The sequence below is a fragment of the Balaenoptera ricei genome, chromosome 1 (genome assembly GCF_028023285.1).
Source record: "Balaenoptera ricei isolate mBalRic1 chromosome 1, mBalRic1.hap2, whole genome shotgun sequence".
NCBI lineage: Eukaryota > Metazoa > Chordata > Mammalia > Artiodactyla > Balaenopteridae > Balaenoptera > Balaenoptera ricei.
In genome coordinates this window covers 140,766,533-140,792,299 of record NC_082639.1, presented here as the reverse complement: position 1 = coordinate 140,792,299, position 25,767 = coordinate 140,766,533, and the positions used below count along the sequence as shown (strand labels likewise).

Genomic DNA, 25,767 nt, shown 5'->3' with positions numbered 1-25,767 from the left:
CGTTCTTTTTCTTTTTTTTTTTTTTTTTTTCGTTCTTTTTCTAAATATTCTTTTCCATTATGGTTTATCACAGAATATTGAATATAGTCCCCTGTGCTATAGAGTAGGACCTCGTTGTTTCAAAAAGAGCAATCTTAATGTCATTTTTACTTCTACTGGATATGAAGCTGAATTTCTTAACTGTGATTGTTTAAATTTATTCTCTCTTCAAAGACGATAACATGGGAGCTGTTGGGATAATCAAATAAATTTTCATTTGGAGGTGGAAATACCTCATTAGTGACCTCCTGTCCAAAAATCACATTATTTGGGGGGCACTAAGGAAATTATTAATACCAGGTCAACCTCACATATAAACTAAGCTCTTACTAAATAGTTTTAAAAATTAAATGAAGAGGTGAATATGTGTGTGTATGTTTTAAAATTTGCAGCTTCAAACCCGTGTCACCAAGTTAATCGTGTCATTAATTTGACGTATGAAGTTGATAGTTAACAAGCACTTGATAGTAAGCGGTTAGTTACAGTATTAGGTGGGGGTAGTTAACTATTATGTATACTGGCTTAAACATAACAGCAGCCTCGGGATTTCCCTGGCGGTCCAGTGGTTAAGACTCCACGCTTCCAAAGCAGGGGGCATGGGTTTGATCCTGGTCAGGGAACTAAGATCCTGCATGCTGCGTGGTGCAGCCTAAAACAAACCAACAAACCAACAAACCCCTCCCCGCCACGAAACCATAATAGCAGCCTCTTTCTTTTCATGCGAGAGTACTGGGCAGGTGAACAGAAGATGGGGCAGCCCTCCTCCCTGTACTCACCCAGGGACTCAGCTGTAGGAGTCTCCACCATCTTCAATGCAGAGTCTCTAAAGTTTCCGGGAGTCATCTTCATTCCAGCCCGATGGGGAAGAGGCCATGGAGGGTTGAGCACAGGGAGGGGTTCTATGGGCCAGACCTGGAAGCGTCACACATTGCTTCCCTTCCCATCTCAGTGCCACACCTCAGTGCCAAGGAGGTGGGAAATGCAGTCCGGCTCTTGGCCTAGGAAGGGGAACTTGGATTTGGGTGAGGAACTAGCAGTCTCTGCCACAGTTGTTAATAAAGAAATGGTTCCTCGAGAGGGGGTATCGGTATGTGTATGGCTTATTCATTTGGTTGTGCAGTGGAGGCTAACACAACATTGTAAAGCAACCATACTCCAATAAAAACTAATTAAAAGATAGAAAGAAAGAAAGGAAGGAACGAAGGAAGGAAGGAAAGAAAGAAAGGAAAGGAAGGAAGGAAGGAAGGAAGGAAGGAAGGAAGAAAGGAAGAAAGAAAGAAAAAAAAAACCAATGGTGGGGGTGAGATGCTTCTCTCATTTTTTGGTGCTTAGGTTCATAAAAGTATTGTGTGACTTTGGCTAAAGAGATAAAGCTAACTGGAAACTATGTCTGACGGGGAGCTAATGCAATCACATAAGGGGTTTGATAAGGTGAAGGCTGGAGAAAGGGGCAGCTTAGAGAGAAGTACCTGCCAGTTAAAGCCATTTCTCTACCGTTCCTTTCTCACATTCGCAGGGGAGGCTCTGAGTGTCTTCCTGGAAGCCCGCCCTCTGCTGCTCGGGCGTGGGTGGGTGGGGGGGCAGTCCCCAAGCACAGTTGTTTGCTGTTGCTCTTAGAGGCAGGTGAGCAAGGTGGTACTGAAGGTGATGTCTGTGTTTTCAGGAGGCCTTGGAGTGGGCCATGAAGAACCATTTGTGGGGTCACGCTTTGTTCCTCGCCAGCAAGATGGACCCAAGGACCTACAGCTGGGTCATGAGTGGGTGAGTTGGGGACGTGCCAAGAAGACCAATGGAGCAGAGTGGCTCCCCTCCAAAGGTGGAGGTGAGGGTGGGGAGAAATGCAAGATGCACTGAAAGGCCCCTCCCTCCAAGCATCTTTCCAATTCTAAGTTGGACGTAGCATTTCTCTTCTCCAGATCCTAATAAGCTAGACACAGACACATTCTTTCTAGCTGGTAAGTTGAATAAAACATTTTACTAATGTTTCCCAGGGTCAAAGTTTCCAAAAATTAAGTAGGTTTCTGCATTGCAGTAGCCTTCTCCCCTTGGGAGGGTCTGCTCTGGAGAGTTCCATCGGTGAGGGGGTAGATCACTTAAGGGAAACTGACAGAGCCTTAGGACTGAGAGTTAGTAATTTACTGCTTAGTCCTGCAGCGTGGGTGTGGGTGCTGGGAAGTAGGGAGGGATACAGGGTAGCAGGGCTGTGAGCTGTGGTAGAAAGGGGTTTATAGGACTGGGGATGAGATCCAGCAGTCTTCATCTACTGGGAGATGTCAAGACCGAAGGCATCCCTTCAGGTTACACTGGGCCACCAGGACCCGGGTGCCGGGGGGACCGGAAATAATACCCAAACCAGGACGGAATAGGAATGGAGGTGTGAGTACATAGCCAGGAGTTTAGAACAAGGGCAATGAAACAGCTAAAGAGACTCAGAACCAAGTGGAGGTGGAGGTGTATGGGGCGCTGTAAGGGGTCAGCCCTTCAGGCTGCAGTTAGCGTCCATGGATTGTCGGGGACAGATGTGTGGCAGGGGTGGGCTGGGGTGGGGGCCCTCCTATAAGGAGCAGCCTTGGCTTACACAGAGAAAAGAATGGTACCTCAAAATTTATCTTCTCACATTGGTTAAAGCCGTGAAGCTACCTTCTCTGCTTATCTTATATTTCAATCGCCCATACGTCCCGTTGGGCAGAGAGTTGGATAAGATGGACACCCACACTTTAAGTTCAGTCTGTGGGGCTAACGTCTGTCACTACCTGGGAGCCCATTCTTCACCATGGCTTCCATGAAATCTCTTTATTACTCTGACCCTCGGTTTTCCCAGGGACTAGTGACACCACCACGTACTTCATTATGTTCAGAGACCGGAATGGTGAGGAGCACTGAACTTCTATTAGGAGAAGCCCTCTGAGCTCTGGAGGAAAGGTGCTGTTAAAAAAAAGATGGTGTTCCGAGGAATGAGTTTCCTTTGGGTTTTGGAAACGAACGTCCCACAGCTCCACACTGTAGCATACATCTCGGCTACAGATTTTTGCCTTGGGCCATTGATATTTGATGGGGCCCAGTGAATCATGAAAAATCTCTCTTACTGAGTCTGCTTAAATCTCAAATCAGCCATAGAGCTTATTATGTCCTTGTTAAGCAGATCCCATGGTTTGTCATCAGCATGATCATTTCTGGTCCCTGCTCTACGCCTCTTTGGTTACTGAAAATGACTATGTAGTGCTTGTGAGCAAAAGCACTAGAGACCCAGGCTAGCGATGAGCCCGCAAAACAGCACTGAGAGCTGTGGGCTTGGGGAGGAGGGCTGCTGTGGGGCAGTGGGTGTGGAGGGTGCCTGGGGAGGAGGTGCCCACCGTTGGGCTCTCAGGGGTCTTTGAAGTATTTGTGGCTCACCTCCGTGATGGACGAAGGCCTACAAAATAGTTACTCAAGAGTTAGGGCGTCAGTGCTAAAATGCAGAAGATCTTCCCCAGTAATGAGATCTATTTGGCGTGTGTGGTGGGATGGAGATCCGAAAGTGGGATGGAGCAGAGGCACAACTGAAAAGAGAAACTCAAGTTCCAAAAGAAGCTGCTGCAATCAAATACAAGTAGATGAGGCCTTGGGCCTCACAGGCAATGGGTTAGAGGCTCTCTTGGCTGGGTTCCCACTGACGGGCGGTCTCCTCTCTCTGCAGCTTCACCAGCACGCTGGCGCTCAACGACCCACTGCAGACCCTCTTCCAGCTCATGTCGGGGAGGATCCCACAGGCAGCCACGGTACCCTCTGTGACAGGACCCCCTCAACGCCCCAGCACCCTAAGGGTTTAGGGGGTAGGGACTGCTCGGGAACGAGGTGATGGCTTTAGAGATGAAAAATAAGTAATTACTGTTGGTTAATCACCTCCAATGTGCCTGGCCCTGTGCTAAGCACTGTGATGCATGTTATTTCATTTAACGCATGGAGGTAAGAATGATTATCCCTGTTTAGCAGACGTGACGACTGAGTCGCAAAGGTATAAAATGACCAAGATCACAGAGCTAGGAGTAGTGGAGTCAGGATGGGCCCAGGTCTGTCTGATTCCAAAGACTGTGCCCTTTCCACAATCCACGGCTACCCGCTGTGTGGCAAATAGCGAGAGAACCCGAGGCTGCTCTCCACACTTCCCACAACCAGGCTTTCTTTCCTTCCCACCACTGCACGTGACCCTTCAGAGCTGGACATGTTAGATTCTACGTCATCAGTGTGGGACGTGGCTCGGGAGAACCCTGAGGCCAGCTTGATAGTTTTCCCATTATAAGAGCATTGATCTTTTTGTCCCAAGGTATTCCTTCCCTATCCTTGAAGTCCAATAACTTTACTAAGATATATCTTGTTGTTGACTGTCTGTGTCAGTTATTCGGGGATACAGCATGCTCTTTTAATATGTGCATCCATATCTTACAGTTCCAGAGAAATTTCTTGAATTATATCCTTCAGTATTTATTTTGTTCTCTTATTTTGGTTTTCTTTTCAGGAACACCCTCTATACATAAAATATATATAGTTCATATATATATATATATATATATATATGTGAACTGTATACATATACACATGTGAATTATATATATAATTTTCTCTTTAATTAAAAAAATTTTTTTTTGTTTCAATTCTTTCTTTCTTATTTTTTGCTGTGTGTCCATCCTGTGTGTCCCTTATTGTGTTTTCATCAGTGTCTCTTGGCTTCTGTGCTTTTGCCATTTTTGTCTTTATTTCTTTGATTTTTCTCCCACTTCCCTCCTGAGCTCTGCAGGTCACATTTACCTCCCCCTGTTCTCCACCATCTCTTTCCTCTGCTCCTGTAACTTAGCTTTAGACCCTTGCTTCATAGAACAAATTGTTTCATTATTTTACTTAAATTCATGATGAAATGTTTGGTGACAATTCTTTGTTTTGTGGAAACATTTTTCTGGTGAATGTTCTTTCTACCTTCCCCCCTCCTTTTATCTTGATGGTATATTTGTAGAGATTCTATACTTGTTCCTTCATAGGCTTCAGGTCTTCCCTGGATGAGTTATTTATGGGAGGTTTGAGCTGGGGAGGTGCCAGGGCCATATTCCAGGCCAGCTGGCATTTCCGCATGACCTGGTGTTTTCTGTGAGCATCTTTGCTTCTCCCCAGCCAGTGGAGATGGCTGTGGGATCCCCTCCCTCTGGTGTTCTCTCTCTCTGCCTCCTAAACCCACCTCTGTTCAATCTCCATTACTTTTGGAAGCCTTTTCTTGTGTTTAGAGGCTTGGATTTTTGCTGACACCTAGTTTCAATGAAAATGTACTTCATGCTTTTGCTTTTTTTTTCTTATTGCTGTGGACAATTTCAAGAAAAGAAAAGAGAAATGATGACTTTCATGCCCCCTCGTCAAACCAGCTGGCTATACTGGAACATGGGGTGCACCTCACAATTCTGCTGAGGGCCTGTGCTCTGCAATGAAATTGCACCGTGTCACAAAGCACTAAATGCAGGAAATGATGTAATCAGCATACAGTCCATTGGGTCTCATTGCACTGGTAGAATTTGCTAAATGTTCCCTACTCTTGGGTGAGAAAACCGAGGAGCCAGAGGTGATATGCCAATGCAGTATTTGACCCTAGTGTTTGAGAGTTTCCTAGCATCGTAGCATCCAGTAAAAGGCTAGACTTTGGTACTTATAATAAGAGGGGTAGTGGAAAAAGCATGGCACCTGGAAAACACAGACGTGGGCTTCTGTCACAGGCTTAACCTAGACTCTTCTCCTCACTGTTGTGTGAACTGGGCCCTGCTACTTAATCTCAGAGCCTCAGCTTTTCATCTTTGTGGGCATTTTGATGCCTAACAGAGCTACTGTAAAAAATTAAAGGGGAGAGAATATCTGTACATATCAACCACCATGCTTGGCCCATTGAAGTTAGTTAATAAGCGTTCTTTCTCTCTCTTCTCCCTCCATAGACCTGCTTTACAGTGATTTTTTCCCAAATCACCTGGGGGAGGAGACAGAAGAATTACTTCTAAGTTTTTGTTCTTTTAGCAAGGGCTTTTCTTTTGCTAGTCCCTTTAGTTTCAGCAAGAAAGAGCCTGGCTCACATGTGAAAATGGGGATAATAATAATACCTAATGCATGTGATTGTTCTTAGGAGAAATGCTTAGCACAGGCTGTGGCCCAGGGTCAGAGTGCAGTAAGTGAGAACTGCTGTTATTATTGTGATTTATTGTCATCATCGTCCTCATTCACACTGCATTGCCCAGATAAACAGAGTCACTATAAAATGGAGTTGGATAAAGCATCTTTTGTTCTGTGGGATAATTACAAATACAATACCAAATAATTGTGAATTGTTTTGACCTCCAGATCTAAGCTATTACTGTCAATCTCCTGCTCTATCTATTCAGTATAACAAATTGGAGGAGAGACTAGTCTGCAAATCACCTCTTTCCTTTGCTGTGCTTCTCTGTGTATGTGTGTGTGTGTGTGTGTGTGTGTATTACATGTAATTTATAAGGTGCAAACCAAGTGTAAGGCACTATGCTATGGGCTTCATCTAACTATATTATTATCAACAGTAATCCTGGGATGAAGTGAGAGAGTAGCATTGACATGTATACACTACCAAATGTAAAATGGATGGCTAGTGGGAAGCAGCCGCATAGCACAGGGAGATCAACTCGGTGCTTTGTGACCACCTAGAGGGGTGGGATAAGGAGGGTGGGAGGGAGGCTCAAGAGGGAGGGGATATGGGGATATATGTATATGTATAACTGATTCACTTTGTTATACAGCAGAAAGTAACACAACATTGTAAAGCAATTACACTCCAATAAAGATGTAAAAAAAAAAAAATCCTGTCAGTTAGACATCATGATCTCCATTTAAGAGATGAAGAAACAAAGGTTCAAAGACATAAAGAAACTTGCTCAAAAGGCAGGACCCCAGGTGAATCCAGGGCCCGTGTTATTTCTGTGACATTGTGTTGTTTCTTTATTGATATTTCCTGTCCTGAAATTCCCCTTTATTCAGGAGAAGGGCGGCCCATCATTCGTGAGGGGCTTCTGCCCGCTCCCACTTCTCTGATTATACTCTACCGCCCCCTCGTGGAGCTCTGCTGCCTCTGCATTGTCACCAGAGGGAGGGGACATAGTGCTGGCTGGGCCACTTGGCCTGGTTTTCTCACTCCTCAAGAGGCGATAGGAATTAGAGTTCACAGGGTTGTTGTGAAGATTAAAGAAGGTGATGTGTGAGAGAGGGCGTTGGCTTTGTAAAACCAGAAAACATTAGCCAATTGTTAACAAGGTATCAAGGAGCCCAGTGTTCCCCTGTCTTCTAATTGGCTAATGTGGACTCTTCTCATGAACCAAGAGTATTTGATCCTCCTTCTCCCACTGAAACAGCAGTTGTTGTTGTTGTTTGTTTTTTTTTTGATTTTGTCCCTAGCTATTGGGGTTAGGGGCACCAGGAGGAAATCTGAAAATTAGTGACCAAGAGTGTCATTCTATTTATCTATCTCCCAACATCCCTGTGTGTGTATGTATGTATGTATATGTGTCTGCCTGCCTGCCTATTCATCCTTCTAAGAGTTTTGCTTTTTTAAAAAGAGAACGCAAAATCAATGAGTGGCCACACTGCCGGCAGCATAATGGGCGTTCCCGGAAAACCAGGAAACAGACAACAACCTTCCTTACTTACCTATGTTCTGGTCAGCGCTACATTACTCAGTCAATTTTCAATTTTTTCTGCTGCTTTTCAGTGTTGTGGGGACGAGCAGTGGGGAGACTGGAGGCCGCACTTGGCTGTGATTCTGTCGAATCAAGGTGGGGACCCGGAGCTGTATCAGCGCACGATCGTCACCATGGGGGACACCCTGGGTAAGCAGAGAGCAGCGCCATCCCCTCCTCTCCTCTATTTCCAGGCCAGCTTTAACCACCCTGTGCTTAGATTCTCAGGTTCTGTGTTGGGCCCGAGTCTGTGCCTCAGGCTTTCCTTTGACCCAGGAGCCTCAGTGTTTTGGGGACAGAAACTCCAGGGAGAGGGGTGTCCTTCTTGCCTTTCTGTTTCCCAGTTTTCCGCTGTGAGCCAGTGCAGGCCAGGCCCCTGAGACTCTGGGGTCTGCCACTGCAGGAGGCTCCCCTGAGTAGGTGATTCCTATGCCTGGGTCAGATTCCCATGCAGATGGAGTTAACACATGGGGGCATCTCGCCTACTGTTGCTGTTACTCCCGCAGTGACCCAGCTCAACCAGATAGGAAATTCTATTTTTGCCTGAACTACCCTGGGTAATCGTATAATCTTTATTTCTATCATCTCTCTGTGAATGTGGCCTCATAAACACTTAGGGGCTGTTGAATGTTCCAGATCAGTGGTTCTCAGATTTGGTCAAGGGCCAGAACGTCTAGAAATCATCGCTTTGTGGCACTTCGTGAAATACTGCTCTGCTAAACTTAAAATAGCTACGCGTAAGATTGTGCCCAGTCAAATGGCAGGTTGTTCAGCACCTGGGTAGAAAGAGAACTAACTTTTGCCCAACCTTCTTGGGTGCCGGGCCCCGTGCTAGTTACTTTACCTATTTGAATTAATTCAATGTTGAGGTAATGGAAAATGTATGGGAGAACATTTTAAAACTGGGAACAATTTGGTAATGAATGTAATTTTTATGATCACTGGGAAAGGTCTTCTATTGTTTGACTTTAGCAGGGGAGGCATTAGTGCCCCAAGAAGCCTAGTTTAAAAACTGCTACTCCCAACGGCCAGCTTCTCTGCTCAGGTGTAGGCATTTCTACCCATTTCGCCCTCTCCAGAAGGACTAAAATGCTTAGAAACGTCCTCATCGAAAATCCATTAGGGGGAACGTGAAATAGTGCCTTATTCTGGCTGAAGAGAAGTGAAATAATGTCGGAGGCCAAAAATGCGGTAGGAGAGGGAGTGGGGTTTGGGGTCTGTGACTCGTAGTGTGCAAAGCTCGTTCCTTTATCCCCATGAGGCTCTCCGCTCCGACCTCCAAGCCCCTCTCCAGCCCTCTCCCATCCCCCCCAGATGATGGGTCCTCACGTGGGCCTGTTCCGTGACCGTGACCGGGGCTTGTTCTCCTCCTGCAGCTGGGAAGGGGCTGGTGGAAGCAGCTCACTTCTGCTACCTCATGGCTCACGTGCCCTTCGGCTCCTACACCGTGAAGACAGACCACCTGGCCTTGCTGGGCAGTAGCCACAGGTATGCGATCTTCTGGGGGAAAGGGAGTGGGAAGGACATCTTCCAGGGGATTGGTTTAGCCCTTGCTGGGCTTCATGGCTCCATTTTCCATTGTCTTGTGTGAATTTCGGCCACTGCTGGTCCCCTCCTCTGGGATGGTTTTCTGCACAGGTAGGCTCTGGGGGAGGAGATGCCGGGTGGATGCCGCATCACACCGCCGGGGGGCCTCAGGTCCAGGCCCTGCTCCGGGGAAGCTGTGAACTGGTGCCTGTGGGTTGCATTGTACCCCTATGGCCACTCGGTGGCTCCCTGGCTCCGTGATCAGAGACTGACTAGAAAATGCTTAGCGGGAGCGCGTGGCGGCTTGAGCCTCTGCGTTAGGCAGCTCTGGACCCGTTCTCAGAGCCCGCCTTGTGCAAAACCCGAAAGTGGAAGACGTTTGTTTAGCCACCACACCCTACCCTGACTTGGTGCACAAGCTACTCAGAGTCGCGCCTGTCACTTATTCCCTGCTGGCCGTAGCATTAGGCTTTTCACACAGAAGGACCTTAATAAGCCTCTAGACAATGAATAAATGGACAAAACGACCAGCTTGCTCTCTAGCTGTCCTCCACATTCTAGATCTCTCTTTCTCTTTCCCTGTAATAGTTACGATTTCCTAAGTTCTTACATTGTGCCAGCTGTTTTATTTGCACTATTTCCTTTAATCATTACACATTTACCCTGTGAAGAAGGTACGCTTTTAATCTTCACTTTATAGAGGAGGGAAAGCAAGGCACAGAGAGGTTAAGTAACTTGTCTAAGATGGTACAGCTAGTGTGGGGTCAGGTGGGACTTGGAATCCAGACTGTCAGGCTTTTCTTTGTAGAAACGCAGCCTCTCATAGTCTGTCTGTCAAGGTCACAGTCTCTGATAGCACCTAGTTGGCTTGTCAAAGAGGCCCGTCTGGGCCAAATGAGACACTAAGTGAAACGGTTTAATGTGTCTCCCTCCTATGTTTATGTTGTACGAGGATGTTTCTGGAGATACAGTCCTGACCCTAGGCATAGCCCCCGTGATTATGATTTCAAACCCCACAGCAGCTGTTTTGGGACCTGTGGGGACTCTGAGGGCCCCTCAGATCACGTTCACCCAGCCTGCTTCCTCACTGGAATGAACCTCCAGCACAGGGACCGTCTTCTGATTTTTGGCTCCGCAGTGCTACCCTCTCTCTGCCGGGCCTTCTTTCTTCAATGCTTCCGAACGTCACATCACTCCCTCTTTTCTGCTCTTCCGCTCAGGCTGTGGTGGCCTCTCACAGACGCCCGCTCTGGGTTCTCAGGGCACTAAGGCTGGCTCTCAGTGTGCTTACGGGGAGGACCCAGTGCCCCACTGAGCTGGGTGTGAGAGCAGCTTGCCTTACGTGACCCTCCAGCAAAGATGGCAGCGATCTCCCCCTCCCCCCAGTCTCTCCCCCCTCCTTCCCGCAGAGCCTCTGGAGGTGCAGATTCTCTTTCCTCTCTTGGAGCTGCCCCAGGTATCAGCCCAGGACAGAAACTCTACCATGAATGGATGCAGCTGGTGTTTGGCCATCTACTAGGATTTAAATCTGTCCCCACCTCAATCTCTTTTATTCTTATTCCCTGGTTTTAGTCAAGAGTTTTTGAAATTTGCAACAACTGAGGCTATCCAGAGGACGGAAATCTTCGAGTACTGTCAGATGCTGGGCCGCCCCAAATCCTTCATCCCTTCTTTCCAGGTAACTGAACCCTCACGAGGCCACCACCTTAGTTGCGTCACATGGCTGTGGGCCACTGGGTTTTCCGCCTTGCTATCTGGCACATAGTGGCTGGGCTAAGTCATCCACTGGACTTTTCCTCATTAGCTGGAATGTGGGAAGGGTTAGGATGTCTTTCTAGGTCCCCTAAAGCTTTGCATTTTAAGATAGGAAAGCAAAACACTGCAGCAGCCTCTGTGCTGGGGGCTCCTGCCTCACTCCTGGCAATGAGAATCGTGCCAGCAGCCCTGGGGCTCCCCTCCTGTCTGCAGCTTCTGCTCTTCTACCTCCAAATGGCTCCACCTTCTCCTCAGCCCCATGGTCATCCTGCTGGGAGTGGGAGCAGGAGGGCCCAACGGGGGTCTGCTCACCCTTCTCCCTCTCCTCTGACCTGCCGCTCCCATCTCTTTTGGATGACTCTGTTTTTAACTCTGGAAATTCCTCCCTGCTCTGTCCTTGGCCCCCATCCTTCTTTCCACCCCCAGGGCTGCAGCTGTGCAGGCGGTGTCCACGCAGGTTCTAACCTCTCTTCTCAACCTCTCTACTGGATGCCCTGTTGTCCCCTTAAATCCATAATGACTCCTTCCATGCCTGTATTGAGAGTGTACTCGGTGGCAGCAACACACACACACATGCACACCACCACCACCAAACACAAAACACAAAACAAAGGCTTGGAAATGAATGAATTACTGCCTATAGGGCAATGACCCAGTTAGTATCTTCTTTAAGAGTTTTACCAAAGACCCACCTTCTCCAGCAGAGCCCTGCCTGACCAGCTCCTTTGGGTCCATGCAGGTCTTCAGTCTTTTTCTTTCTGTTCTGTAGTCATCCCACCTCTCAGCTGTCTTTGGGCTGATAGCAGTGAGATTAGCTGTTTTTAGGGAATGAGTTCTACACGCCTGGCACTGTGTTATGATGCTTTGACTGTATGATTTCTAATCCTGTGAGGCGGGCATGATTACCCTCCTTTTACAAAACAGGTTCCAAGGAGTTACATGCTATTGGCTCACATCTCTTGGGTACCATTTGTTCTAAGGACTTTACATGGATTATCTCACTGAATCTTTACAACAGCCAAGGGGTAGATCATATTATCATCCCCATATTATAGTGAGGAAACCAAGGCGCAGAGAGGAGGTGGGGTAACTAGCGCAATGTTCCACACCCAGCATGGAGTTGGGATTTGAACTTGGGTCTGTCTGATTTCCAGCCCTCAGGCTCCATTTAGTTCTGTCACTCATGCTTCTCTGAACCCTTACCTGTCTCTGTCTGTACACTCCCTTGGGCTTGAAGTCCCTTGCACCTGAGTCATTTTTTCTTCTTTTATCCATCCCCCTGGTGCCTGGTCCTGTGCCCCACATACACCAGGCTTCCCAGAGATGTGGGCTGCCTGATAAGAAGAGTCCAGTGCATTTCCACGGTGACCAGAGCCTAGGGAGATTCAGCTGATGTGCCTTCCAGCCCTTTCTCTATGAGGACGGAACTGCAGGCTGGATTTGGAATTGTGCCCATACACAGATAGAATGCCCCAAATGGCACAAGGCCCTCTTTAATATTTGGATCCAGAGTTAGAGGAAGTTGGCAGTCAGCTGACTTCCAAGAAGTCTTATCTCCACTTCTCTCTTTCTGTCCCTGCCTGGATGGGCTCATCACTGGCCCTGCTCCTCTTCACAGGTGTATAAGCTCCTTTATGCTTCCCGTCTGGCAGATTACGGCCTTGCGTCCCAGGCCTTGCATTACTGCGAAGCCATTGGCACAGCCCTCCTGAGCCAGGGAGAGAACAGTCACCCTGTGCTATTAGTGGAACTCATCAAGGTGAGCTTCTCAAAGGGTTCTCTGCAGGTGTGTTATCTTCAGTGTTCAGAGAAAGCTATTGTAAAGCGGCTCAGACACCCCATTTCATCTTCTTTGAACATGCTGTAAAATTGGAGCCCGTGGCTGTCTTTGACCACGTATGCATGTCCAGATGTGATAAGCAGAGGCCTGACACTGCACAAAGAAGGATGCTGTGGGCGGGGATGGCGGCGGGGAGGGACGCAGTGAAATTGGGGGACTGGAAACCAGTCATGTGCTATGCAGGAAATTCATTCTTGCATCTGCTTTTTTGGTACAGTAAAACTGCCTGTTACGGTGAACTGTTCTAATGATAAAGGCTGGGCTTAGAAAATATATTTTAGTGGTTAAAACAGGAAATGATCCTTATTAAAATGCTTTTAAATGCATGGAATATTTTATCACATGTGAGATACATTCAAAAAGAGAAAACAAAAACATATCAACTTTTAGTTCCTGAGAAAGAAAACAATCAGGCAAATCGTTGTTCCAATTAATTGAAGAAAAATCCATTAGCTGAGAGTAAAAAGGCAGCCTACCGTCAATTTTTTCTTTGCTTTAGATGAGGCTCAATGTTGGATTCTGTAATCAATAAAATCTGTGGTACTGAGCCCCTTTGATGGTAAATTTCTGCCAATAGGATGATGGTTGTAGGGAGCTCAGGACCCAGAATGGAGGAATAGGAAAGTCTGGGAACTTAATGATGGAATAGTCTTACGATACAGGCAGTCGCTCGACCAGCAGCACAGACGTCTCCTTGTAGGGAGCTTGTTAGAAATGCAGAATCTCAGGTCCCACAGATTTCTGGGATCAGGACTAGCATTTTAGCGAGGTCCCAGGTGGTTCCTACCAGGCCTGAAGTTTGAGAAGCGCTTCTCCTGAGGACAGCTTTGCAGAGACATAAAGCAGAGTGACAGTTTCTCCTCATAGTTTATTTAGTGTCTAGCAACAAGATGGGTTAACCGTTTGTTTATGTTGCAATTCGGGGAAGATATCTGCTGAATTTGTTGTTTGGCAATTCTTTGTAATCTGGTTTACCAGTCAAGGCTCCCTTCTTTTTTCTTACTGCCTCTCCCCATGGCCTGTCCATTTCACTTACTTCTCACTCTCTCCTTTTCCCTCTCTTACCGTCTGGAAACCTGGAACAGCTTGCAGAGAGACTGAAGCTGTCAGATCCTCTGATTTTAGAACGCCACCGCCGTCACCGAGGAGACAGGGACCTGGAGCCAGACTGGCTGGTACATCTTCGGGGGCACCACAAGGAGCTGCAGGTAAGTGGAGGGGGTGCAGGTCAGTGGGGTGGGCCTCTGTTTCCCTCTTGGCTGCCCTAGACCCAGAGTAGGCAGGCACTGACCTCAGCAAGCCCCCGACCCCATGGAGGGCTCTGGGGTCCCCTGTCACCCATGAGGCACAGCCTGACTGGGGAAGGGGTGGCACTCAGCTTCCCCGCTGCTGCCTCGCACCCGGTTGGAAACATTTTCCTGTGTTTGGTGTGAGACAGTGGGGCCCTCTTCCAAAGCACCCAGCCACCCTTCTCTGTGGTCCCAGAAAATACATTTTCTGACCAGCAAAGCTTCCATCTCTCCGTGAGGAACAATGGCTCACAGTGGCCCTTGTCACTTTCATGTAATGTAGGGCAATTGCTTAAAAGACTTCCGGGCCTTTCCTTTTGTTGTTCTGACAATTGCAGAAGCGGCTGGTAGTAACTGTACCAGTAATTGGAACAGGGCCTCCTCCATGTTGTTTCTCCCTCTGTCGCTGGGAAAGGGCAGGGGGATTTTTTTAGGCACACACGGCCCTTGCTTCTTACATGTGCTGTGGGCTCTGGGGCCCACGGTTTCGTTCCCTCCTCTTGCCCCTTCCTCTGAGAGAGGATGCTGCCCTGGTCCCTGCCTGCTCTGGGCAGAGCTGGGAGGTAGGAAGGGCTGAGGCTGCCCCTCCCCCTCCCCGTCCAGCCACCGCATTCTCCTGCGACTCCCTTACCTTATCACTCCCAAAGTTTCTTTTTGACTTAATTTTAAACCATGGTTCACTGTTTTTGTTTTTCTTTGTGTTACTTAAGAGGTGTTTACTTTATCTTAACAGCAGAAGGCAGCAGGAGACATTGGGGATGCTCGCTCTGCTCACTCAGATATTTTGGGAGCCAGAAAAACAACAGGTACCCAAAACAATGAACTGAATGTGTAATAGCTGACTCTCAGGATCTGATTATACGAGATAACCTAAAAGACTCTCCCCCTTCCCTTCCTGGAGTGCCTTCCTTGCCTGTGTCAATCTGACCCAGTGGTCTGGGCCCCCCCTCTCCACACAGCTCCGCTGACCAGAGGCATCCCTGACACGATTTTTTTCCTTTTTTAAAATAATTAATTGATTTATTTTTGGCTGCGCTGGGTCTTTGTTGCTGCGCGCGGGCTTAAGTAGTTGTGGTACGTGGGCTCAGTAGTTGTGGCATGCAGGCTCAGTAGTTGTGGCACACGGGCTTAGTTGCTCCGCGGCATGTGGGATCTTCCTGGACCAGCGCTTGAACCCGTGTCCCCTGCATTGGCAGGCGGATTCTTAATCACTGCGCCACCAGGGAAGTCCCCACCCCTGACACTTCTGTTTCTGCATTATTAGAGTTTTTGCTTCACATTCAGGTTTTAATCTTGTTATGTTGTGTTGTTATCTAATTGCTTCACTTGTGTCAGTACTGTCTCCCTAGCTGAATACATTCCTTGAGGCCAGAGGTGGTGGGTTATCTGTATTTCAGGTTAGCAGTGGGGACATAGGAAGTGCCTGTGGTGTTTGAGCATCAATCGCCACACGCGTGAAATAGGTTTCAGAGTGTTTTCAGCAGATCCCTCCTTTCCCTTCAGGATGCCTCTGAGTGTTGGGTTGGGCAGACGTTGTTACCCCAGTTAATTCTGTGCCCTTTCCCCACACAGCACTCCCTGGTGGGGTCAGGACGGGGCCTCATCTTTTTCCTTCCGGCTGTGTCCCAGCCTTTTTTGCTTCCTTCAGGGATAAGCGAGGGGGCAGCAAGGAAGGGCAGGCCTTGGTTTCTGTTTCCCAGCTTTGCTGCTGCGTCCCAGAATCTGTGAGGGTGAAGGGCTGCAAGAGAGCAGGCTGGGTGTTTCTGAGTGGCCACTTCCGCTGGGAAGCAGCTGTGTCTCCTGTCACCCAATGGAGCAGGTGGGTCAGATGACCACACCAGTTCCATAACCTTGGGGCAGCCATTGTCCCCGTCCACACCTTGGTCTGTCTCTTCAGCAACACAGCAGAGCCAGAATGAATACCACCAAGGTCCCTTCCTGGGCCAAGGTTCTGCTTCTTTAAAAGCAAAGCCATCATTTCTGTAGTCTGACTTGGGTTTTAACTGGCAACATTCTAAGTTTCAAGTACCCAAGTCCCTTAGGAGATCCTTAGAAGAGAAAGTTTATCCAAATGCAAGAAATTGTGGAGTTAAATGAGATGGTAATTTCTTCCCTCCCAACCCACTGGTTTAAGGCTCAGAGATCATACAAGGTAGTGAGGGAAATAGTTTTGTAAACTCTGAGTCATAAGCGGTGAGAGGTGTTACAATTACTGCTGTGTTGTACTTGTCATCACATCGATGGCAGCCACACCAAGCGGCCTGTCCTTGTCACTGCTTTCCAAAGAGCAGGATTGTTCCTGGTGTGATTAGTCCACACAAATGCCACATTACAGGTCTCACTTCCTCCTCTTTGCCCTATGTCCTTAGATGACACTTTCTACCAGGATCTTTCTGGACATCAAGGCAACTCAGAAGCCCTTGGGGACTGCTCAGGCCTGTGGCCAACACTGGAGCCGATGGGCCCGGCCCATCCCAGCCCACAGCAGCCCCTTCCCCTCCAGCCCAGCTCCTACCCAGCAGGAGGAGGTTCCGGGCAGACGGGGGTCCCGGTGCCTCTTTACTCAGTTCCTGAGACCCATCTGCCAGGGACAGGTGGCAGCATGGCAGTGACAGGGACTCCTGGAGGAAGGGCCTGGGAGGAAGCCCAGCAGATGCACCCGCCCCCTGGTAAGACCTGCCAGCGAGGCAGCGAACCTTGGGTGACGAGGTGTCTGGGGGAGCAAGCAGAAGAGGGAGGTGCAGGGACCAGTGCAGGGTGTGGGGTGGGAGCTGGTAAAGCCCTGAGTGGTGGGTGTGAACATGACTGAGGGCCTGGTACTTCACGTTCTTCTGAGGGGGACAGCTCTCTCCCATTCCAGCCCATGTCTCTACTGGGACAAGCATAGCACAGCCAACTGCAGCCACTCTTGCCATCCCCTTGGATTCTGTAGTTTCTAGGATCTCGGCTGGAGAAGGCAAGAAAATGCCACCTGTGCCTGGAGCTGTAGTTTAGGCCAAGTCCTCTTTCTAAAGTCATCAGTGTCAGGGACCGTGGGCAGAGGCTCGTGCTTCTGTCTTCTTCCCTCAGGCCTTGGACAACAGGGGCCGAGTATGGGTGAGCATTGCAGAGTGATGCCAGGGAAGTGCGGGAGACCACGCAGAAGGATCAGATCTTAGACCTTCTAAGACAAGGTCCTGTCCAAGATGGGAGACTCACATGGAGGGGAAGGTCAGGGAGGATCCCTGCGATCCAGCTTGATGTGGCCCTGATTTCCGGGGTTCCTGAGGAATGACCCTGGTTCGGGGTGAAGGTTGGGTGAGCAGCATGTCCTGGGGTGGCTGGAATTCAGAGGCTTGTGCAAATGGACTTTGCATTTACTGTGATGCACTTGGGGCTATGAGCTCAGAGCTCCAGCTGCTTTGCAATTAGGAAAGCCAACTGTGTCCCCCACTACCCTTCTTCAGGATAGATGGGAAAGGCCCCACTTCACATCACGATTTCTGTTGTGTTTTGTGCCATAGGAGAGAACACAGTGTCTCCAGAAACCTTCCAGCATCCTGATGGGCAGAAGGTTGTTTCCAAACCGCAGGTGAGAGGACAGAGCCCAGTAGATGCGGTGCCCACTCTGAGCTGCGGGTTTCCTTCAGTTGACACGGTTTCTCAGCCACTCACAGATGCCTTCCTGTGCCTTGCACCAGCCCTCTCTTCCATGTTTCACCTTGTTTCTTTCTACACCAGATCCTGAGAGGTGGAGAGGAGGCTTGTTCGGTTCATGTTCAGTCCTGCCAACCTGTATCCATGGGGGCAGGGCCGGCAGGGCTGAGTGTAGCTTTGGACTCACACATCCGCTGCCTTTGATGCCCTCTTCTTACTGTTGCACCGAACACTTGCTGTGCTCTGCTCCACCATGGAAGACTCTTGATATTTCTTCCTTTCTTTTAATTTTTACCTTGCTTTATTTCCAAGAAGGACCTACCGCAGCTGAATCTCTTCTGCCCAGGTGTGCCGTCAGGTCTTGGAGGGAACCACGTCTAAGTAATCATCCAGCCAGCTGTTGGATGAATGAATCCCTTCCCTCCAACAGCAGGCATTGCTGGTCCCAAACCTAAGACGTTGTCTACCTTTGCCTAGCTGGAGGCGAACTTCCTCAAGTCGTAACCGGGCTGCAAGGCTTCCGACTTTTATGCTTTACTTTTTTTTTTTTTTTTTCTAACTGAAAAATTAGTACATTATTGTTATAGAAAACTTGAAAAATAAAGAAAAAGTGTCATATAAAGAGTCAAACAGACATCACTCAGAAGCCCATAGTCAAATATTTTCATTATTTCCTTCTAAAAGTTTTTCTATATACGGGTTTCTCCTGCTATCCGAACATAGAGCCTTTCCATGAAACCTTTCGTAAGTCTAAATGGCATGAAGGGAAGAAGCAGTTACCTCAGTACACATCTTGCTAACAATGCACAGAATAAATCGAAAGGAAGCACAGGTGCTCACAGACACAGGTCAAAGCTATGGCATCTTGATGCGGAGATGCTGAGCGTAGTTTCCGGGAAGGAGCTTGGCAGGCCACTCTCACTGCTTGGGGTACGCTCTGCCTCTATAACGGCTCCTACAAAACAAACGCTGAACGCTTTTTTCACTTTTTGCCTTTTTTTGTAAAAGCGAAAATCCTCTTTGGACTTTTTTTTGGTTAGGGAAAACAGGTACTAATGTAGGTCTTTGGTAAAAGCCAAGTGGCATAATGCAAACTTTCAAAAAGTGGGGGAGACCTGTCTATGTATATATGTGTGTATATAAATGTGTATACATACACACATGTGTTTTTAAATGGTTAAGAACATATGTAGGTGAAACTTTATTTTCTATTTATTTAATACTATAAAATTGAGATTTTCCATGTCATTCCTAAATAGGATTTTTAATATTGGTGTGATAAAATCCATTGTATGGAAATACCATCACTCATGCATTTATTCATTCACAAATACTGAGTTCCTACAACATACCTGGCACTGTTACAGGGGTTGGGGGTACACAGGGAAGCAGACAAAGCCTGCCCTCATGGGGCTTCTGTTCCGTGGAGGTGACTGCAAATAAACCACTGTGTGCATGAGGGATGTTACTTTACATGGAGTGGAAGGGAAGGCATCTCTGAGGTCAGCATGGAGGGTGGACGGAAGCCAGGTGAGTATTCAGGGAACAAGTGTTCCAGGCAGAGGGAATAGGGAGAGCAAAGGGCCTATAATGGGACTGACTTGGTGCAATCGAGGAAGAGCATGGAATCACTGTACCTAGAAAGTGGGGAGCAACAGGGGAGAGGGCTAAGAAGCAAGACCAGAGAGGCAGAGAGAGACTGGGTTATGGAGGGCCTGGTAGGCCCTGGAAGGAGCTCAGATTTTAATTCATCTTCTCCCCATTGTTAAACACTTCAAGTGTGTCTCCTTTCTTTCCTACTCTTTCTCGCTACTCCTCCCTTCTCTTCCCCTCATATGTAAAACACAATGATGGGCATTCTAGTATATAAGCCCTTGTCTATTCCTCAAATTTGTTCAAATAGGAGAAATTCCTAGAAGGAGGGTCAGACTGCTTAAGTTTAAATCCTTGCTCTGCCATTTACTAGCTATGTGACCTTAGGTTGCTTAACCTTTCTTTTTTAATAAATGTATTTATTTTTGCTGAGTTGGGTTTTCGTTGCTGCGCTCGGGCTTTCTCTGGTTGCGGCGAGCGGGGGCTACTCTTCATTGCGGTGCGTGGGCTTCTCAATGCGGTGGCTTCTCTTGTTGCGGATCACGGGCTCTCCCCACTGCTTTACTGAGCAGGTCAGGTGAGGGAGTACGTGCAAATGTGCCTTTGCAACCTGTCAAGTGCTATAAAAATGTTACTTCTGTTTTCTTTAATCCCAGGTGCCACTGATTTCCAGAGCACGAAATATTTCTGAGAGTTCCACTGTATCAGTCAAGGAGGATGAGGAGGAGTCCTCCGATGAGGCAGATAAGAAGTCTTCCGAAACCACCACCCAGAGAGAAAAGCTCGGAGACGCGAAGGAGAGTACAAAGGTAGAGGGATTCTTCTCTTCCCAGAGGGCGGAGCAGAGCTGGGAATCTGGGCTTCGGTGGTGTCCCTGCCCCTCCTGTCTCACCACCATCACAGGTGGGGGGGGGGGCGGCTGGCTAATCTCATATTCAGAGGGAGAAGCGACCCTGCAGGCCACAGAACTCGCCTTCCTCCCTCCAGAGCTCGGGGTTTGGCTGGCTCAGCTGGTTTCGCCCGAAGCCCGCCAGAGACGCGCCCCCCCCTGGAGACAAAGACGCATCTGACAGTCCTGACTCTGAGGTAACCTCGGCAGGGAGGGCGTGGAAGCTCCCCCTTCTAGGGGCCCTAGGAGGGTCTGGAGCTGGCATCTCTACCCTGGTCCGGGTGAAACAGGTTTAGTGATGGAAGATCGTGGGAAACAAATTGGTCCAGTGAGGGGAAAGGCAGATGATGAAAGGCCTTAAAAGTCAGGATGAAGAATTTTAACCTTCGAGGGCCAGGAGTAATTTGGATCATTGAGCAGAGGAGCGGCCTAAAGAAAATGGAACTTGGGGGAGAGAAAGCCAGCATCTGGTTGAGGCAGGAGGCCGCCATGTGGGCCCTGCAGGAATACAAGCAGGCAGCATAGGTTTGTTAACCGTCAGGGCTACCTTCCTTTCTGCACTAAGCAGGAAGACCCCCGAGCATCTTCTCCTCCCCAGCCCAGCCCGGGCCTCTCGCCGTCGCCGCCCCCAGCTCCCCAGCCTCTGCCGGATGCCGGCGCCTCCTCCAGGGACACAGGTACCACCAACCTCATGTCCTCTGGGCTGCCTGTGGTCCTCTCTGCGCTCCCCGGGGGGGGGAGTGGGGGTTGCCTTCTGGGCGTGGGGACTCCTCTGTCCCGAGCAGCGGGAACACCCCTGACTCATTGCTTCCTAGGCGGGAGTGAAGCCCGAGGATCAGCGTCCGGGGCCGGGAGATCCGAGGGCACGGGGAGTGGAGGCTTGTCGGGACCTGAGGTGAGCCGCCCACCAGGCGTCTGTGTGCGGACTGAACTTTCATATGGGCTGGAGGTGTCGCCCTGTGAGGGCCTGACTCGTGGAGGATATGGAGAAAGCTTCTGTATTAGTTTGCTAGGGCTGCCAGAACGAGGTATCGGAGACTGTGCCATTTAAACACCAGAAACTTATTTCCTCCCGGTTCTGGAGGCTGGAGATCTGAGATGAAGGTGTCGGCAGCGTGGGTTTCTCCCTCAGCTTCTCTCCTTGGCTTGTAGCTGGCCATCTTCTCCCTGAGTCTTCACATGGTCTTACCTCAGTGTGTGTCTATGTCCAAATTTTCTCTTCTTATAAGAACACCAATCATAATGGGTTAGGGCCACTCTGATGACTTCATGTTACCTTAATCACCTTTTTAAAGACCCTGTCTCCAAATACATTCTGAGGTGCTGGGGTTAGGACTTCAACATATGAAGTTTGGGGGGAACAGGAGTTAGCCCATAACTGCTTCTTTAGGTGATGTCTAGAGAACGGCCTTGGGACTTCCCTGGCAGTCCAGTGGTTAAGACTGTGTGCTTCCACTGCAGGGGTCGTGGGTTCAATCCCTGGTTGGGGAACTAAGATCCTGCATGCCGTGCGGCATGTGCAAAAAAAAGAGAACGACCTCTTTCCCTGTCCCAGTAGGAGCCAGAGTTCACCAGTATCCTTGGCAAGGGCTGTGATAAACTCTTGATGAATTGTCCACACCAGTATGGATTTCATGCCGATTGCTAGGAAAACATTTTTATTTCTTGTGGCCTGGTTACAGCACTCTTGTAGTATTTTAGATCTTTCAAAGAATAGGAGGTTACTTTTTATGATGCTATTAATACATTTATTATGGCCTTTTCTTTTCATGCAGCAGCACCCGAGGCTCTGCAATGCCACCCTAGACCCAGGGGTTGGCTGTGCCCACTTGAACCACGTCTGTTTGCTCAAGATTCCCTGAGCTCTATCACGTCTGCATCTCTTGACCAAAGTTGATGCTCAGGGAAGCCCTTGATGTTCTGGAATCTGGGAAGTGGTGACTAAGAGGATTTTCCATTATTTTCCATCACAGGATGTTTCCTCTGGGCTCTACTTCAACCCTGGTGTTCTGCTTCCCCCACCCCCCTTGAAAGGGGCTGTCCCTCTCTACAACCCATCCCAGATCCCCCAGGTAAGGAGGCCCTGAGGGAGAGGGGGTTAGGAGCATGGGTTCTGGATTAAGGAGACCCAGATTTATAACTTACTTATAACAACTTACTGTGCCTGAGTTCTTGAGCAATGACTAACCTCTCTAAGTCTCAGTTTCTGCATCTGTAAAATGGGGTTAGTAGTAGCTACCTCAGCGGATAGTTGTGAGGATTAAACCGGAGCATGTATGTGAAGGGCCTGGCACTCAGAAAATGCTCAGTCAATGTCACTATTATTAATATTGCACTTGACCTTTCGTAAGTCTTGAGACTCAGGAGAGACAATTGGTGTTGGTGTCAATGGTGTGGTTGCACCAGGGCTGTGTCCTGGGGGTGAGGGGATCATTGCAAAGTTTGATTGAAGCTAAACTCCCTGCTTCTGCATGATCTGGGGCAGACCGCTTGTTCTGATGTATTACTGGCCTCCCTTCTATATAAAATTGAATTTCTTTCTCCTTATTTAAGAGGTGAAGGTGTTGGGTGAAAACGAATAATGAGAACACCACCATGGGAAGCCAAATACAGCAGAAGGGTTTCTAGACCCTCAGGGTGCCCAAGCTCAATCCAGCCAGTCAGCCCTGGTCGGAGTCATGCTTGGGGCTATAATCTAGTGCCATGCTTGTTCTTTTCCAGCTCTCCATGGCTACCAGCCTGAACCGGCCAAATCGCCTAGCTCAGCGCCGCTATCCAACCCAGCCATGATGAGAAGGACCAACCATCCCAGGCTGGTCTCCCTGAAGCACAACTTTTATGGTGTTCTCGTTTCTTAATCTCCCAGCCCCTTTGCCACATTGGGGCCCCCAAGAGGGTTGTGCTAGCCTGTTGCCTCCATGGGGCATGGAGAACGCAAGGGGACAGGGTCTCCCAGGACATAGCTCAGTTCAATCTCTTAAGATTAGCTTCAGAATGATGGTGCAAATGACTTCATCAGATGGAAAAGCTGGGCATAACAGCAGACTGGAGGTGAGAAGAATGCTGTGACGGCAGCACTTAGAATGTGGCTTGAGATCCTCGGGAAAGTCAGGGCCTAAGAATCCCACTGCTGGAATCAGTGATGACACCACTGGCCTCAGCAGCAGGAAATTATTGGGGGAGACGCACTCAGAGCAATATTCTAGACTAACTTTGACTTCTTCCTCAGCCTTAGTTACAGACCAATTCATGGCTCTAGTTAGCAAAAGAGTTCTGAATCTCGGAAACTTATCATTGTTTCCCGTCATCATTCCCTCTTGGGTGACATTTTGGCAGTTTCCCTCTTGGTTTTAGTTTTGTGCACATTTTTTATGTGGTTCAGATTAATTATATTTCTCTCACTTTCTTAGCTGGTCCTATTTTTCCACATTCTGGCATCTGGCTATCAAGTTAGATTGCCGTAGGCATCATATTGTCATGGTAACTACTGAACCTAATGATGCAGATGGATGGAACATCAGTGTAATAAAGGATGGAAAATGTTCCCTAAAAATTCACTCCTTCCATAAGAGAGGAGGAATGAGTGCCTGAGTTTGTTAATACCTCCCTTCCTCCCTCGGGCCTTTGCAAATTGATGTTCGGAGGGTCAGAGGAGCCAGAGGGAGGAGGGGCACATCTTGGAAATTTCCATTTCTCCTTTCAAACCCCCAATAGGAGTAACTCTTGCTGTTTGTCAGATTTGCTGAAAATTGTTCCTCACAAAGAACATTTTTTGTATGTGTAATTGTACATACAGGTTTTGTACTTTAATGTAATATGGTTCTGATGTTGATAGTGATTAAACCAGATAATTTTATAGCAGATGCTTGTCTCCGGCTGGTTTTTGCAGAGGGAGAGAGCACACTGAGTGGTCTCTTCCCTGAAGTCTTTCTAATAATGGTTTCATTGTGTGATAGGTGCGAACAGCTGGTAAAAGCCCTTTGTTAACGAAGAATCTAGGGAATGGTCCTCTTAACTTCTAAGTCTACCGCTATTTTTTCAGTTAAAAAAATATGGACAAAAGCTCCTCTGATGCAAATTGGTTACTCTGTTAACTAAATATTGCATATTCTGTTCTCTAAAAAGTTTATTCATCTCTCAGATTAAATTGGGAAATGTGTGCACCAGTGTTTTGCATCTAGAAGGCCCTCAGTAAGTGCTGTTCCCTTTTTCCCTAAAAAAGACTGCAGCCCCTTCAGTTTGGTATGCTGACACCCAGTGGCGGTACAATGCCAGTAGTTTGTGAGTTTCATAGGCACCCAATTGTTTAGACTTGAATCCTGGCTCATCCACAGTTCATCTTGTAGTCTTGGACAGGGTTGTCTAACTGTCTTGTGCTGCAGTTCCCTCATCTATAAAATGAGGATGATAATTACAATAGTACCTACCATATAGGGACAGTGCAAGAATTAAAGGAGTCAAGCTCTTAAAAAAGTACCTAGTACATGCTAAGCATTTTATGTGTATGTTTTAAAAAAATTATTAGTATATAATCTAATAAGTAAAATTGCCTTATCTTGTTGCCTATGATATTAAACTGTGGATTTTTCATTCTTTTTTTAAAAAAATTATTTTTTGAAGTATAGTTGATTAATTCCTACTGTATAGCAAAGTGATTCAGTTATACATATATACATTCTTTTTTAATATTCTGTTCCATTATGGTTTATCACAGGATACTGAATATAGTTCCCTGTGCTATACAGTAGGACCTTGTTGTTTATCCATTCTATGTATAATAGGTTGCATCTGCTAATCCCAACCCATGCCTCCCCCACTCCCCCTCCCCCTTGGCAACCACAAGTCTATTTTCTATGTCTGTGAGTCTGTTTCTGTTTTGTAAATAAGTTCATTTGCATCATATTTTAGATTCCACATATACGTGATATATGGTATTTGTCTTTCTGAATTATTTCACATATTATGATAATCTCTAGGTCCATCCATGTTGCTGCAAATGGCATTATTTCATTCTTTTTTATGGCTGAGTAGTATTCCATTGTATATATGTACCACATCTTCTTTATCCGTTCATCTGTTGATGGACATTTAGGTTGCTTCTATGTCTTGACTATTGTAAATAGTGCTGCTCTGAATATTGGGGTGCATTTATCTTTTCAAATTATGGTTTTCTCTGGATGTATGCCCAGGAGTAGGATTGCAGGGATCATATGGCAACTCTATTTTTAGTTTTTTGAGGAACCTCCGTGCTGTTTTACATAGTGGCTGTACCAATTTACATTCTCACCAACAGTGTAGGAGGGTTCCTTTTTCTCCACACCCTCTCCAGCATTTGTTATTTGTAGACTTTTTAATGATGAGCATTCTGACCAGTGTGAGGTGGTACCTCATTGTTGTTTTGATTTGCATTTCTGTAATAATTAGTGATGTTGAGCATCTCTTCATATGCCTGTTGGCCATCTGTATGAGATTTTTCTTGATACAGGTGTGTAA

The 25,767-nt window shown here is 47.7% G+C and overlaps 1 protein-coding gene across 4 annotated transcripts in view; it reads left to right on the top strand.

Moving 5' to 3' along the window:
• SEC16B (SEC16 homolog B, endoplasmic reticulum export factor) overlaps positions 1-24,114 on the top strand; it is a 94,730-nt gene extending 70,616 nt beyond the window's left edge. Inside the window, exons 12-27 of one of the 4 annotated variants that reach the window (XM_059937174.1) lie at positions 1,703-1,800; positions 3,716-3,797; positions 7,778-7,895; positions 9,122-9,233; positions 10,845-10,950; positions 12,646-12,786; positions 13,953-14,075; positions 14,893-14,962; positions 16,526-16,825; positions 17,660-17,727; positions 20,042-20,194; positions 20,373-20,471; positions 20,840-20,951; positions 21,090-21,169; positions 22,248-22,346; positions 22,996-24,114. In XM_059937174.1, the coding sequence (XP_059793157.1) occupies positions 1,703-1,800; positions 3,716-3,797; positions 7,778-7,895; positions 9,122-9,233; positions 10,845-10,950; positions 12,646-12,786; positions 13,953-14,075; positions 14,893-14,962; positions 16,526-16,825; positions 17,660-17,727; positions 20,042-20,194; positions 20,373-20,471; positions 20,840-20,951; positions 21,090-21,169; positions 22,248-22,346; positions 22,996-23,064 (1,830 nt within the window). In that variant the 3' untranslated portion in view covers positions 23,065-24,114. Of the gene's footprint in view, positions 1-1,702; positions 1,801-3,715; positions 3,798-7,777; positions 7,896-9,121; positions 9,234-10,844; positions 10,951-12,645; positions 12,787-13,952; positions 14,076-14,889; positions 14,963-16,525; positions 16,826-17,659; positions 17,728-20,041; positions 20,195-20,372; positions 20,472-20,839; positions 20,952-21,089; positions 21,170-22,247; positions 22,347-22,995 lie in introns of all 4 variants that reach the window. The other 3 variants (XM_059937183.1, XM_059937167.1, XM_059937158.1) reach the window with 3 other exon arrangements.
• The last annotated feature ends 1,653 nt before the right edge of the window (positions 24,115-25,767 follow it).